This window comes from Cetorhinus maximus, chromosome 12 (genome assembly GCF_964194155.1).
Source record: "Cetorhinus maximus chromosome 12, sCetMax3.hap1.1, whole genome shotgun sequence".
NCBI classification, from domain to species: Eukaryota; Metazoa; Chordata; class Chondrichthyes; order Lamniformes; family Cetorhinidae; genus Cetorhinus; species Cetorhinus maximus.
In genome coordinates, this window is record NC_135890.1 from 78,094,923 (window position 1) to 78,109,687 (window position 14,765).

The window sequence follows — 14,765 nt, forward strand, 5'->3', positions numbered from 1 at the left end:
GCAGGCAGTGAGCAGTTGGGAGCGGTCGAAACAGAGTTTAAGCAAGAAGATCTGGAGGTTTGCAGGCCCACAGGCAACATCACGGCGAGGGGCATGGGGTGGCAGGCTCAACCGACGACAACAAGGCCGCAACTGCAGCCCTCCACTCAACTGAAGAACCTTCGCAGATTCCACAGACCAGGACCGCGTGGGGATGGCAGGCCCCAGAGGACACAAAGAGCGTTCCCCAAAGCTGCAACCTGCTTACCTGGCTGGATTTCAAACTGTCAAGGAACTCTGGGTTGGTGAGCATGATCCCTGGCCTCTCCTAGTTCAATTTAATTAGGTTTTGGGGGTGGGACAAGGGTAAGGGGATTAGTAGCGTGATTTTCCCTCGTTATGCCGTGTGTTTCCCATTCTTAACTAAGTGTACTTTGTAGGTCTGTATAATCTCAGTGTAATCCTAATGTTATAAGTTCATTTGTGACTTCAATAAACTCAGTTTTTTTTGCACCAAAACCAGTTGTCTGCTGCACTTTGTCACAACCCCCAAATAAGTCCAAGGTCTAGAACCCAGGGAGTGGGAGCAATTCGAACCGCTCAGAAGTCAGAGGTGAAACTGACACAGACCACCACCCCCTACAGATCTATCCACCTTGATGCCCCCAGAAGCATCTCAATGTCTCAAAGCTCAAACACATAGTCATGCAGGAATCTCTCAGTGAAACTCGAGGGTCGCCTGTGTACGGCAAAAATAGAAAATTCTGAATCGAAGAATGGAAATGCAGCTTATTATTTAAATGGAGAGAGGTTGCAGAACTCGGTGGTACAGAGGGATCTGGGTGTCCTTTTTTAAAATTCATTCAAGGGATGTGGGCATTGCTGGCTAGGCCAGCATTTATTGCCCATCCTTAATTGCCCTTGAGAAGGTCCTGGTACATGAATCACAAAACGTTTGTGTGCAGGTACAGCAAGAGATTAGGAAGGCAAATGGAATGCTGTTGTTTATTGCAAGGGAAGTTTTGCTTCAGGTGTACAGGGCCTTGGTGAGACCACATCTGGAGTACTGTGTGCAGTTTTCATCTTCTTATTTGCAAAAGGATATAATTGCTTTAGAAGCAGTTCAGAGAAGGTTCACTCGACTCATTCCTGGGATGAGTGGCTTATCTTATGAGGAAAGACTGGACAGGTTGTCCACACAGAAAGAATGAGAGGTGATCTTATTGAAACATATAAGATCCTGAGAGGACTTGATAAGGCGGATGCTGAGAGGATGTTTCCCTTCGTGGGAGAGACTAGAACTCAGGGACACAGTTTTAAAGTAAGGGGTCTCCCATTTAAGAAGGAGATGGGGAGAATTTTTTTCTCTCCGAGGGTCGTTGGTCTGTGGAATTCTCTTCTCCAGAGAGCGGTGGAGGCTGGGTCATTGAATATTTTTAAGGCTGAGTCAGACAGGTTCTTGATTGACGAGGGAGTCAAAGGGTATAAAGGGTTGACAGGAAAGTAGAGTTGAGGCCACAATAAGATCAGCTATGATCTTATCGAATGATGAAGCAGGCTTATGGGGACAAATGGCCTACTCCTGCTCCTAGTTCATATGATCGTATAAAAATGGACACCCATTACACTGAAAATGTCTGGACTGCCTTCAGGAATATAGTGTGCTCCACTGCTCCATTGATCCTTTGCCTTACCTCTCATAAGCATCAAGGTTGGTTTGATGAAAACATGAGGTAATCCAGAAACTACTGGAGGAGAAACATCACCTCTACAGGGTTTACCTCAATGACAAGTCATCACTATCCAAGCACAATCCCTGCTGAAACATCTGCAGGACTGTCCAAGCTCAGAGAGATGCCAAACACTTGGCTGAATCAGAAGACAGATGAACTTCAGTCATTTGCAGACAATTACGACTGGAAGAAATTCTATGATGCTCTGAAATCTGTCTACGGGCCCCAGTCTACTGGTCCATCAGCAATTTTCAGTGCCAACATGTCAACATTACTCACAGAAAAAGCCCAAGTTCCAGAAAGAAGGGCAGAGCACTCTAACCCCATCCTCATTTGGCCTTCATCCACCAATGAAGAAGCAGTCAACAGGCTGCTGCAGGTTGGTACAACTGGTCTCTTGATTACTGTCCCACACGATTACAATCTCCTGTCCAGTGGCAAAGCACCAGGAACTGATGCCAACCCAGCTGAAGTCTGCAAGACTGGAAGTCAATGCCCAGTCAAGGACCTCACTGAACAGCTTCAGTCTTTGTGAGAACAATGAACCATCACGCAAGAATAAAAAGATGACTCCATTGTCCACCTTATCCAACCCCCACCCAGCAGCCACTTTATCTCCCCCCCAGCAGCCAGTTTCTCTCCCCCCCCAGCAACAAGTTTCTCTCCCCCCCACCCAGCAGCCACTTTATCTCCCCCCCAGCAGCCACTTTATCTCCCACCCAGCAGCCAGTTTCTCTCCCCCCCAGCAGCCAGTTTCTCTCCCCCCCACCAGCAGCCAGTTTCTCTCCCCCACCCCCCCAGCAGCCAGTTTCTCCCCCCCCCCACCCAGCAGCCAGTTTCTCTCCCCCCCACCAGCAGCCAGTTTCTCTCCCCCACCCCCCCAGCAGCCAGTTTCTCTCCCCCACCCCCCCAGCAGCCAGTTTCTCTCCCCCCCCCCCAGCAGCCAGTTTCTCCCCCACCCCCCCCAGCAGCCAGTTTCTCCCCCCCCCACCCAGCAGCCAGTTTCTCCCCCCCCCACCCAGCAGCCAGTTTCTCTCCCCCCCCCCCAGCAGCCAGTTTCTCCCCCCCCCACCCAGCAGCCAGTTTCTCCCCCCCCCACCCAGCAGCCAGTTTCTCTCCCCCCCCCCCAGCAGCCAGTTTCTCCCCCCCCCACCCAGCAGCCAGTTTCTCCCCCCCCCACCCAGCAGCCAGTTTCTCCCCCCCCCACCCAGCAGCCAGTTTCTCTCCCCCACCCCCCCAGCAGCCAGTTTCTCTCCCCCACCCCCCCAGCAGCCAGTTTCTCTCCCCCACCCCCCCAGCAGCCAGTTTCTCTCCCCCCCACCAGCAGCCAGTTTCTCTCCCCCACCCCCCCAGCAGCCAGTTTCTCTCCCCCACCCCCCCAGCAGCCAGTTTCTCTCCCCCCCCCCCAGCAGCCAGTTTCTCCCCCACCCCCCCCAGCAGCCAGTTTCTCCCCCCCCCACCCAGCAGCCAGTTTCTCCCCCCCCCACCCAGCAGCCAGTTTCTCTCCCCCCCCCCCAGCAGCCAGTTTCTCCCCCCCCCACCCAGCAGCCAGTTTCTCCCCCCCCCACCCAGCAGCCAGTTTCTCTCCCCCACCCCCCCAGCAGCCACTTTATCTCCCCCCCAGCAGCCAGTTTCTCTCCCCCACCCCCCCAGCAGCCAGTTTCTCCCCCCCCCCACCCAGCAGCCAGTTTCTCCCCCCCCCCCCCCAGCAGCCAGTTTCTCTCCCCACCCCCCCAGCAGCCAGTTTCTCTCCCCCCCGCCACCAGCAGCCAGTTTCTCTCCCCACCCCCCCAGCAGCCAGTTTCTCTCCCCCCCGCCACCAGCAGCCAGTCCAGCAGCCAATTTCCCTCCAGTCCAGCAGCCACTTTGACCCACCAGGCAGCCACTTCGACTCTTCCCCCTCCCCAGCAGACTCACTGCTTCTGTCACACCATATTTTCAGGCCTCAGGCTGAAGAAAGCTGCTCTTCCAATCAGAGACTCGTTCCCTCCAACATTTGCTGCTGATTGGCTCACTAGTGATCCTAGTAACAGTAAACACTGAAGAGAAATGGCCTGTGATTGGAGGAGGAGTTCTTTGAAGAATCTTCAAATACACTTATCGACATTTTGAACACAGGATCTGCGGGCCGGACAGAAGGGCCTGGTGGGCAGGATTGTGGCTCATGGGCCACGTGTTGGACAAGCCTGGCCTGGTGTAACATCTCGACCAGGACCTGCTGTCAGAGAATCAGTGCAGCTTCAGAAAAGCTCACAGAACCACTGATATGGCGTCTGCAGTTAAACAGCTCCAGAAGAAATGCCAAGAACAGAATATGGACCTCCACACCACGTTTATTGATCTGACTGGGGCTTTTGACACAGTCAGCCATGAGGGCCTTTGGAAGATAACAGAGAAATTCGGCTGCACTAAGAAATTTATCACAATGGTTAGACAGCTCCATGAAACATACTCGCACGTGTCCTGAATGATGGTCTGGATGATGAATCTTCCAACCCATTCCTAGTTAAATGGCTGTATACTAGTGCGAATCCTCTTCAGCATGTTTTTCTCCACCGTGCTCTCCGATGCTTTCCATGATGTTGATCCTGGCATCGAAATCAGATAATGAATAGGCGGGAAGCTGCTCAATCTGAGACTACTCCAGGCAAAGACCAAGGTCTCCAAAGACATACTTTGATTTTTCCTATTTGCCGATGACTGTGCACTAACTGCTGGTTTAGAGCTGGACATGTAGCATGGACTTGTTCTCCAACGCATGTGACAACTTCGGCCTTACAATCAGCATGAAGAAAACTGAAGTAATGTACCAGCCTGCTCCTGGTAAGGCCTATCTCAAGCCCAAGGTTTCGGTCCATGATCAGAGCCTGTCAGCAATGGATAAGTTCACTTATCTTAGCAGCACACTCTCTTGAGCTGTCTATGTTGATGACGAGACATATGTAAGAATTGTCAAAGCAAGTGTAGCCTTCAGCAGACTTCGAACAACAGTCTGGGAATGAAGAGGAGTAAGTCTGCCTACCAAACTGAAAGTCTATAGAGCAATAGTCCTGCCCATTCTGCTCTACACATGTGAGACCTGGATAGTGTACCAGCGTCATGCCAAGAAGCTCAACCACTCACTTAAGCTGCCTTCGGAAGCTCCTGAATATCAGATGGCAGGACAAAATACCAGACACTGAGGTGCTCACCTGAGGATCCACACCATAATGAGACCGTCACATTGAGTTGGGCTAGTCACAAAGCCAGAGTGCCTGACACTCGCTTACCAAAGTGAATTTTCTGTGGAGAGATTAAGTTTGGGGTACGCTCTCTGGCGATCAAAGGAAACACTACAAGGACACTCTGAAGGTTTCACTTAGGAGTTTCAATATCGATTTTGAGTCCTGGGAGAAGCTCACCCAGGATCACTGCACCTGGCGCAGCCAAATAAAAAATGGTGCCCTTCGAAAGCAAGGACATGTCAGGGGCAGAGAGAAAACATGAGGGGAGGAAACCGTAAGCCAGCAACTCATCCAAAACTCAATCATCTCCAGTATCATGTCTTATTTTCGGTAAAACCTTCCAGATGCAGATCGGCCTTAGCAGTCACCCACCAGAACCCTACCAAATACCTGGATCATGAACATGGTCACCCTCGCCTTGAAGGACAAATAATAGGCTTCTTAACATAGTCCACCAAGGGCTGAAACTATTCCACTCTTTGAATCCTTCACTAATGTTGACAGTTCTGGACTTTTCCACAGAGAGCGTAACAAAAACCGACCTAAATAATTCTTAATGCTAGTTTAAGAGAATATTGTCGACAATGGTATCCCTCAGTGTTTACCTCAGTGTTTCATCAAATCAATCTTAATGTCCCTTTCTCCTGGGCCTACCCAGCTATCACTTACCTGCAGTGAATACGTGACTATCAAAAGTGCCGTCCACAGGCTCATAAGTCCCAATCCTCCACAGAAGAGTGTTTTTCTCCCAGCTCTATCAACCAAGAATGCCTGTGCAACAAGATTCATAAGGGAAAACATTCAGTAACAATAACAATCTGCTATTGGGTATCCTTTATAAAAACGAAAAACTACTGCGGATGCTGGAAATCCAAAACAAAAACAAAAACAGAATTACCTGGAAAAACTCAGCAGGTCTGGCAGCATCGGTGGAGAAGAAAAGAGTTGACGTTTCGAGTCCAATGACCCTTCAACAGAAGAGTTCTGTTGAAGGGTCATTGGACTCGAAACGTCAACTCTTTTCTTCTCCACCGATGCTGCCAGACCTGCTGAGTTTTTCCAGGTAATTGGGTATCCTTTGACTGGCTACAGGAGAAACTTCAGTAGATTCAGTAAAAGATCTCCAATCTGGGCTAACAGAACTGCTCCTTGGCCCCACAAGTCTCTAATAGCAGCCTTTGGTTATAAACTCAAGTTGAATTGATACAGTTAATAGCAGAGTGCATAATGCATCATAAAGATGTCTATCACTGAGCTTCAGGCAACATTACCTTCTTTGAAACTGTCAATACCTTTTGCTATATGCTGGAGAATCTGTTAAGTAACATAGAGAAGCTCTGGAATTTACTCTCAACTCTCCTAACTCAGCATTAATGAGCTAAATACATTACTTCCTTAGTCTGCAAATGCAATAGAAATGTCGTGAGCTGGCCGTTTTTCTGTAGGATTAAGCTGTCCAGTCTCTGTGTACTGTTCACAGTTGCAGTGCTGAGTCAGACAAAGAAGCAGGTGAGTACTTTGGCTATAAGCCTTGTAAGTTAGTCACCAAGACACAAGGTCTGAGATACAAACTGATTCCACTGCCGTTTTAACCAGTTACTTCTCTTTAAAGAGGCAGCAAGATTCCCAATATGCAGACTGTGGGTATCACACAGTGCGATGGAGCAGGTAAATGAGTGTAATGATATCAGGCATTATTTCATTTTTTGATGCACTTCCAGACCCAAGTGAGCTAGAATGTCAATCAGATCACTGTAAAGGCAGTCTGCGCAGTGGCAAAGTGGTGTTGGACCAATCTGATTGGCGTATAGGGGTTAGTCTGAACTCATTGGCACTGAGGGACCTGCATCCCTTTACACATTATGTGGACATGAGCCAACCTGAGAGGATTCAGGCTTCAATAATGCTACACTTTGTTAAATAATAAGTTGTTAAGAGGAGCCCTTCAGAGCCAAAGCAACTTCCATGCAGATACAGCTAACTAGCCAAAACTCAAACTTCTGTAATCTGTGGCTTCTACTCTTCGCATCGCCACTAATTCAGTTCACCTACACAGATCAGCAACGCAAACATTTCAATTAGCCCGGTTCCAATGGATACATGTGGTATTGTCTCATCAGGAATTCCTGCTGCCTGGAAAATCTCAAAAGCATAAGAATAGATCTGGAAAACAAAAATTGTATAAAGGTACTTTGAGATTAGAAGTTTTGTTTTGTATTGCAATTGTTCTTTAATAGTGTATTATCAAATAGTGATCTCATGGTACACAACATTCACTGTTCTTCCTAACCTATCTAGCACACTCTCTCTGAATCATAGAATAATACAGCACAGAAATAAACCTTTCAGCCCATCGTGCATCTGCTGGCTCTTTGAAGATGGCATCCAATTAGTCCCACTCCCCTGCTTTTTCCCCAGAACACTTTAAATGTTTTTATTTTTGAACATATATCCAATTCTTCTCCCTACCTCTGCAATACATTGAAATTAAGGCTGTTGCTCTAAGTAAAAACTCTTTATCTCCCTCAGTTTTTCCTTCTGTCAACAATTGACAACTTTAACGGGAAACCTATCCTAAATACTCTCAAAGTGTCACAAATTCCAAATAAACAAAGTTGAAGAGTAGGAATAGAAATACTTTGTGATGGTGCCACAGTAATCATAGGCAATTTGGGCAGCTTCCATGCCAGGCTGCACCATAATGTGAAACTTGCAGGGTTTATCACTTGGATGATTGCAGCCAACTTTACACAGTTTTTGAATAACATCAAAGGTCAGAAACTGAGGGAGAGGGAACCTGGAATGAGGGGACACCAAACCTGAAATGTGAGGAGAAAACCCTGGAACATGGAACATAAGAGCAAGAGCAGGTCATTCAACACCTCAAGCCCCTTCTGCCATGCAATTAGATTATAGTGGATCTGTATGTTAACTCCATCTGCCTAACCCGGTTCCATGTCCCTTAATATCCTTGTCAAACAAAAATAGACCATTCTCAGTTTTGACATTTTCAATGAGCCCCAGCCTTATAAGCTTTTTGGGGGAGTGTTCCAGAATTCCACTAAGTGAAGAAGTGCTTCCTGACATCACCCCTGAACGGCCTAACTCAAATTTTAAGGTTATGCCTGCTTGAGCTGGGCTTCCCTCATGAGAGGAAATAGTTGATCTCAATCTATCCTATTAACTCCTTGGATCACCTTAACGTCTCATTTAGATCACCCCTTAGAGACGAACTGAGGGCAGAAGTTAAAGGAAGTGTCTTGGACTGATAGAAAATGAAGTGATCTCCTGCAGGAATCTGAAATATGGCCACTGTTGTTCACCATATACATGGATGATTTGGATACTGGAATTTGCACATGGTACCAAATGAGTGGCATAGCTAAAAATGTGAAAGACTGCACCAAAATACTGGAAGAGATCAGCAGTTCATTGTGGTCGGCAGAACAAGGGGCCAAATCTTCCAATCAGCAGTGATGCTGCACGCATCACTGCCGTCTGCAAAGGTCTCTGCATGGAGACATTTTTACATTCTTCCAGCCAGGGTGTCGGAACCCAGCTGTAACACAGCGATAGATCAGTGCAAACCGGCACAGAGAAGCAGCACAGAAGACAGGTAAAGAGGAGCAACAGAAAGGACAAACCCCCTTTTATATCATCAGTTACTATGGGTGAGTGACTGTGTGGGTAGGTGAGTGGGCGAGTGAGTGAGTGAATGCATGAGTGAGCAAGTGCGTGGATGAGTGAACGGGTGAGTATGTGAGTGAGTGGATGAATGAACAGGTGAGTGAGTGGGTCAGCGAGTGAGTGGGTAGGTGAGTGAGTGAGTGAATGGATGAGTGGTGGGTGGATGAGTGAATGGGTAGGTGGGTGAGAGGGAGTGAGTGAATGGGTGAGTGGTGGGTGGATGAGTGAATGGGTAGGTGGGTGAGTGAGGGAGTGAGTGAATGGGTGAGTGGGTAGGTGAGTGAGTGAGGGAGTGAGTGAATGGGTGAGTGGGTAGGCGGGTGAGTGAGGGAGTGAGTGAATGGGTGAGTGGCTGGGTGGATGAGTGAGGGGATGAGTGGACAAGTGTGTGAGTGAGTGAGTGAGTGAGTGAGTGGGTGAGTGAGGGGGTAGTCAGTGGGGGTTTGGACTGATGGAGTAGTCGTTTCGGCGGAGGTGGGGGTTAGTCAGGCTGGAGAGGGTAGTTGGGTTGGAGGGATAGTTCAGTTCGGGGAGCATTAGTCAGGCCAGGAGGATAGTCAGGGTTAGTAGTTTGGGTTGGGATGTTAATACGGTCAGGAAGGGTAGTTGGGTCAGGGAGGGTTAGTCGGGTTGGTGAGGGGGGCTGGGTTGGGGTGAGGGTCGGGGAGGAGACGGTAGTGGGGCTGGGAGGGGGTAGTCTTGTCAGGGATAGTCGGAGGGGGGGGTGAGTTGGGTCAGGTCCGGTCAGGTGGTTGGGTTGGTGGGGTAGTCAGATCGAGTTGGGGTGTGGTGGGAGTGGCATCGGAAGGGTGTTGGCTGGTGGTGAGTCTTTTTGGGTTGGGTAGTGGATTGGGTTGGGGGTGTGAGGGGTTTGTTTATTATATTTCATTATTAAATCAGGTTTATGGGGTAAACGTAGAGAAATGACAACAAGATCTTAACAACAGGAAGATGGGGAAATGTGTACTTACACAAGATTTTTGATATATACCAGTTGATAATTTACAGCACAGAAACAGGCCATTCAGCACAACTGGTCAATGTTGCTGTTTATATTCCACATAAATATCCTTTCACTCTAACTACCTCTTCCTATCCTGCATCCATATCCCTCCATTGCCTTAACCCTCTTGTATCCATCAAGTCTCTCTTTAAATATATAAATGCTGTCTGCTTCAACCATATTTATGACAGTGAGTTCCACAATCTCAACTTCCTCCATGTAAAGCAAATCCTCTTAAATTCCTTAAGTGATCTGTTAGTGATTATCTTATATTTATCTCCCCCCACCCCCTTGTTTTGAGTACTACAAGCTCTACTATGTTGTACAATCTATGCTGTAGATTCTATGTAATTCTATGTAATACGCAAACTAGGGACTGAATTACGCCTGTAACTCTTTGAAATGTTCCTTTACTTCTAGATTTCCTCACCTGAAGATTGTTCTTGGTTTTGTCTCCAGTATGCTGTTTCCATGGGATGTCAAATAGTATGTATCAAAAGTCTGCGTTTCCTGTCAAACTTCCTGTTGTTCTGATCTTTGACCATGTTTTTCCGTCAAAATTTAACTTTGACTTGGGCAACATCCAGAAGAGAGGAACAACGGCTGAACACTAATGAGATGTGGATGCTGGGATGGATGTGTGGATTAATGAGAACCAGCACATCAGGGGTCAGTGAAGACTGTGGGAGCATTGAAGAAAGTAGCCAAGATGAGATTGAAATGGTATGGGCATCTGTTGTGAAGAGAAAGAGAGAGAGGGAACGAGGTGAGCTGAGCGATGGAGATGGGACTGCCAGGAGGAGGAAGGCCTAAGGCCAGATGGAAGGATGTGGCAGCGAGAGACTTAAACACAGTGAGATCAAAAGAGGAATGGGAGAAGATGGAGAAGGGTGATCAACCTGCATTGTGGTGACCCCAAATAAAATGGAGAAGCCAAAAGAAGGAGAGAAGACTTAACTTTGAAACTGCCTACATATATCTTATAGGCAAGATGTTGTCTGCAGTAGTTGTAGACTCGTGTCAGTTTCCAAACTCTCTCTACCCGCCTCCCCACCCATCAATTCTATTGCTATCTTGCATATACAAAAACAAACATATTTATCAACTAGCCACGTACAATGCCACTGGCAACCTCTCAGTATTAAATAATTAAATGGAGTATTCTTAAAATAAACCCCAGCTTCTCTACTCAAAACTGTCTTCTTAAACCCCTCTTCCTTTCCACCCTCATGTCCAATAATAAATGCAAGCAGCTCATGGACTTCTTTGTCACTAAGATTGAGGTCATCTGATCATTGCTTCATCACTTCCCTCCTTTCCCATTTAACCCATTGAGCCAAATCTCTAAAGCTCCCCCTGCCCTAGCTCTGAATTCACATCTTTATCCAGTTTCTCTTCATGACCGCTCCAAACTCATCTCATCCATGAGACCCCCGCTCTATATTCCCACTAAACTGGCGACCACACACCTTTCCTTCCTAATCCGTATGTTAGCTGATACTTTTAAAAAATTCTCTCTCTTCAGGTACTGTCGCTCTCTCCTTTAAATCTGCCATCATCACCCCTCTCCTCAAAAATAAACCCTTGACCCTACCATCCTTGCAAACCACCACTCCATCTCCAATCTCCCTTTCCTCTCAAAAGTCCTTGAACATATTGTCCTCTCCCAAATCTGTGCCCATTTTTCCCAGATCTCCATGGTTGAATCCCTCCAATCAGGTTTCTGCTCTGCCACAGAACTGAAACAGCTCTTATCAAAGTCACAAATGACATCTTATGGCCAGAATTTTTCCGTCGGCGAGTTTGGGGCGGGACCCGCTCACCGATGCGAAAATGACGTGGGTTGACGTCAGGGTCATCCCGCCCCATTTAAATATTCAGGAAGGCGGGCAGACAGCGAAATCAGCTGTGCGCCCGCCAACCTGTCAATGGCCAATTGAGGCCATTGACAGGATAATTAAGCCAATTAAAGGCCCTGCCTGCCCAACCTTAAGGTTGGCGGGCAGGCCAGGAGCCCCAGCGGGCTTCTGAAAAAACATGAAACCTCATCCACCGGCAGGATGAGGTTTCATGTCTGTTTTAAAAAACTTTAATAAACATTATGTGATATTTATTAACATGTCCCATCTCGTGTGACATTGTCACATGAGGGCGACATGTTCATTTTTTTTTATTTTTCTATTTTTTACGTTTATAACACTTTTAGCGCTCTCCCGGAGACAGGACTTTGCCTCAGGGAGATGTGTGCTCTTTTGCGCGTATGTGCGAAAGAGCGCACTTTGACAGTTGGGGAATCCCTCCCACCCCGCACAGGAAGCGCATAGCGCTTCCCGTCGGGCGGCCCGCTGGGCAGGCCTTAATTGGCCCGCCCAACCAAAATGGCGGCATGGCCCATTTTGGTGGCGGCAATCGCCTGCCCGCCCGCCGCCGAGCCGGTGGGGCCCGCCCATCAAGGGCAAAACTCTAACCTATGTGACTGTTACAAAAGTAAACTTTCCCTCTTCATCCTTCTTGACCTGGTTGCAGCCTTTGACCTGGTTGATCACACCATCCTCCTCCAACGTCTCTCCGCAGTTGTCCAACTGGGTTGGACTGCGCTCACCTGGTTCTTATTTAATTGTAGCCAGAGAATCACTTGCAATGGCTTCTCTTTCCATTCATGAACCATTACCTTGTCCCCAAAGGATCTATCCTAGGCCCCATCCTTCTCACAGTCCTGCTGCCCCTTCATGACATCAGCCACAAACAGCATCAGTTTACACATGTATGCAGACAACACCCAGCTCTACCTCACCACCAACGCTCTTGACTCTTCCACTGTTTCTGCCCCAGTGGTCTTTAACCCCAGAGAGGCACACTACTGCCCAGTTAAGTGCCTGATTGGCACTTAATTCGGCTGGCCTTTCCGAAAGGAGGTGACATGGGGCTCTCGCCAGCTTTCCACCAGGCAGACAATGTAGTATAAAGAATTAATGTTAGATATGTAAATATATAGTCTACATCACCACCTGGAAGTTCCCCTCCAAGCCGCTCACCATCCTGACTTGGAAATATGTCGCTGTTCCTTCACTGTCGCTGGGTCAAAATCCTGGCACTCCCTTCATAACAGCACTGTGGGTGTACCTACACCACATGGAGTGGAGCAGTTCAAGAAGGCATCTTCTCGAGGGCAATTAGGGATGGGCAATAAATGCTGGCCTAGCCAGCAATGCTCACATCCCATGAATGAATAAACAAAATCATCAGTGATGTAAGATCACATGATAACAGAGCATGGAGAGAGATAGTTCCAAGCAGAGCCCCATGCTAAGTCTGTTTGTACGTAGTTAGTATGATGTTCATTAAAAGATAGAGTTTATCAATAGCCTTGCCTCCAGCATTATCTGTAAGTTCAGACCTACGACTACCACATCTAAGAACCACAACAATGATAACAGATGGTGACAGTGGAAAACAGGATGAAAGGAGCTGTGAGCAAAGAGCCCAGCAACTGGGAGAAGCAGCAAGAGAAATGATTGCAGGACAAGAACAGCATGGGAAAACCTTCAACTGATCACTAGAGAAGGCAACAGTAAAAGGAAGACATGGAAAATATCCTACCATTACCAGAGTGCTTCAACCACATGTAAGGCCCAGATTAAGCTTAGAAGTGGCAGAACTGGCATCACAGGTTTACCAGGTAGAGAACAGCTTTGGGGCTAGCAGAGATGCCTAGCAAGGAACAGGTCAGTACCTTACTCTACACCATAGGCAGTATTGCAGACAACGTAATGGTCAGAAAGGGTATAAATGAAGACACAGCAACGTATGAAGAAGTTATCAAATCTTAGATACTTATTTTGGTCTTTGAAAGAAGACAATTATAGAGGGAACTTCAATAGGGAGAGAGCACAGATTCCTTTATTAACAATCTATATCGATTAGCTGAGAATTGCAAATATGCAGCCCTGAAAGACGAATTCATTCGAGATCGTCTTGTTAAACCAGTTCTAGAACAAACTTCATCAGGTTTTCTGCAGTCGAGGGAAGGCTTGACCCTATCAAAGGCTGTGTAGTTAACAAGGCAGGCAGAGGTGAGAAAGCAAAACAAGATTTTTATTCGACAGTCCAGTTTGTAACACATAGAAGTCGCAGCACACCTAATTCCAAACAAAGAAAAAGCAAAGAGGGCGCAGTAGCCGCCACTCTTCAGTGTTCTTGTTGTGGTGGGAAAAGGCTGCATCAGCGCGAAGAACACGGAGTGACATTCCCGCAGGAAGGGAGGCCGTTTTAAATCAGTTTACTGCAGCAAACAGCTCTTTACACAAAAATTAAAGGAGAAACAACTAAGATCATTAACCATTCAAGAAGTTGAAGAAAAAGAAAAACAAGTACCATTCTTGGGAGAAGTTACAGGATCAAATGGGAACTATTGGAGTGCAGATATTATGATCAATAGACATAAAACAAACCTCAAATCAAACACTGGACTAGGTGCAGTAGTCTTCCACATCCAGAAAGGTGGAACATGCAGACCCGTATATTATGCATCTCGGGCAGTGACTGAGACAGAACAAAGATGCGCTGTAATCGAAAAGGAGGCATGGCAGCCACGTGGGCCTGTGAGAAGTTCGCTACTTTTCAGCTTTATCCCGCTGCTTGGTTTGCTTTTTTTAAAATGGCTTTGCTAACCTGTAGCGCAACTTTTAGTCATTGGTATATTCGAACTCCGAAATCCCTTTGTTCCTCTAACCCACCTAGACTTGCATCTCCCAAGTTATCCGTAACCTCCCTATTCTTCCTACCAAGATGTACTACCTCACAATTATCTGTGCTGAACTCCATTTGTCAATTATTTGCCCATTCTGCAAGTTTATTAATGTCCTCCTGTAATTTGTGGCATTCCTCCTCACCCTAACTATTCGACCCCAAGCAATTTTGTGCCAGCCCCAAATTTAGAAATTGCGTTTTTGATTTAAAAGTCCACATCCTTAACGTAAATTGTGAACAGCAGTGGCCCCAGCACTGATCCTTGTAAAGCACCACTTCCCATCTTCTGCCACTCTATAACTACCCTTTACTCCCATTCTCTGTTTTCTGTCTTGAAGGCAGCTAGCAATCCATTCTGTCACTTGTCCCTGGACTCCACATTCCCAGACC

The 14,765-nt window shown here is 47.2% G+C and overlaps 1 protein-coding gene across 1 annotated transcript in view; it reads right to left on the reverse strand.

Moving 5' to 3' along the window:
- The window catches only part of LOC144687180 (solute carrier family 2, facilitated glucose transporter member 11-like), a 54,515-nt gene that overhangs the window by 9,646 nt on the left and 30,104 nt on the right, over positions 1-14,765 (reverse strand). The window contains exons 8-9 of the mRNA XM_078552936.1: positions 6,989-7,099; positions 5,606-5,707 (exon numbers count right to left, since the gene is read on the reverse strand). Coding sequence (XP_078409062.1) covers positions 5,606-5,707; positions 6,989-7,099 — 213 coding nt within the window. The remainder of the gene's footprint in view (positions 1-5,605; positions 5,708-6,988; positions 7,100-14,765) is intronic.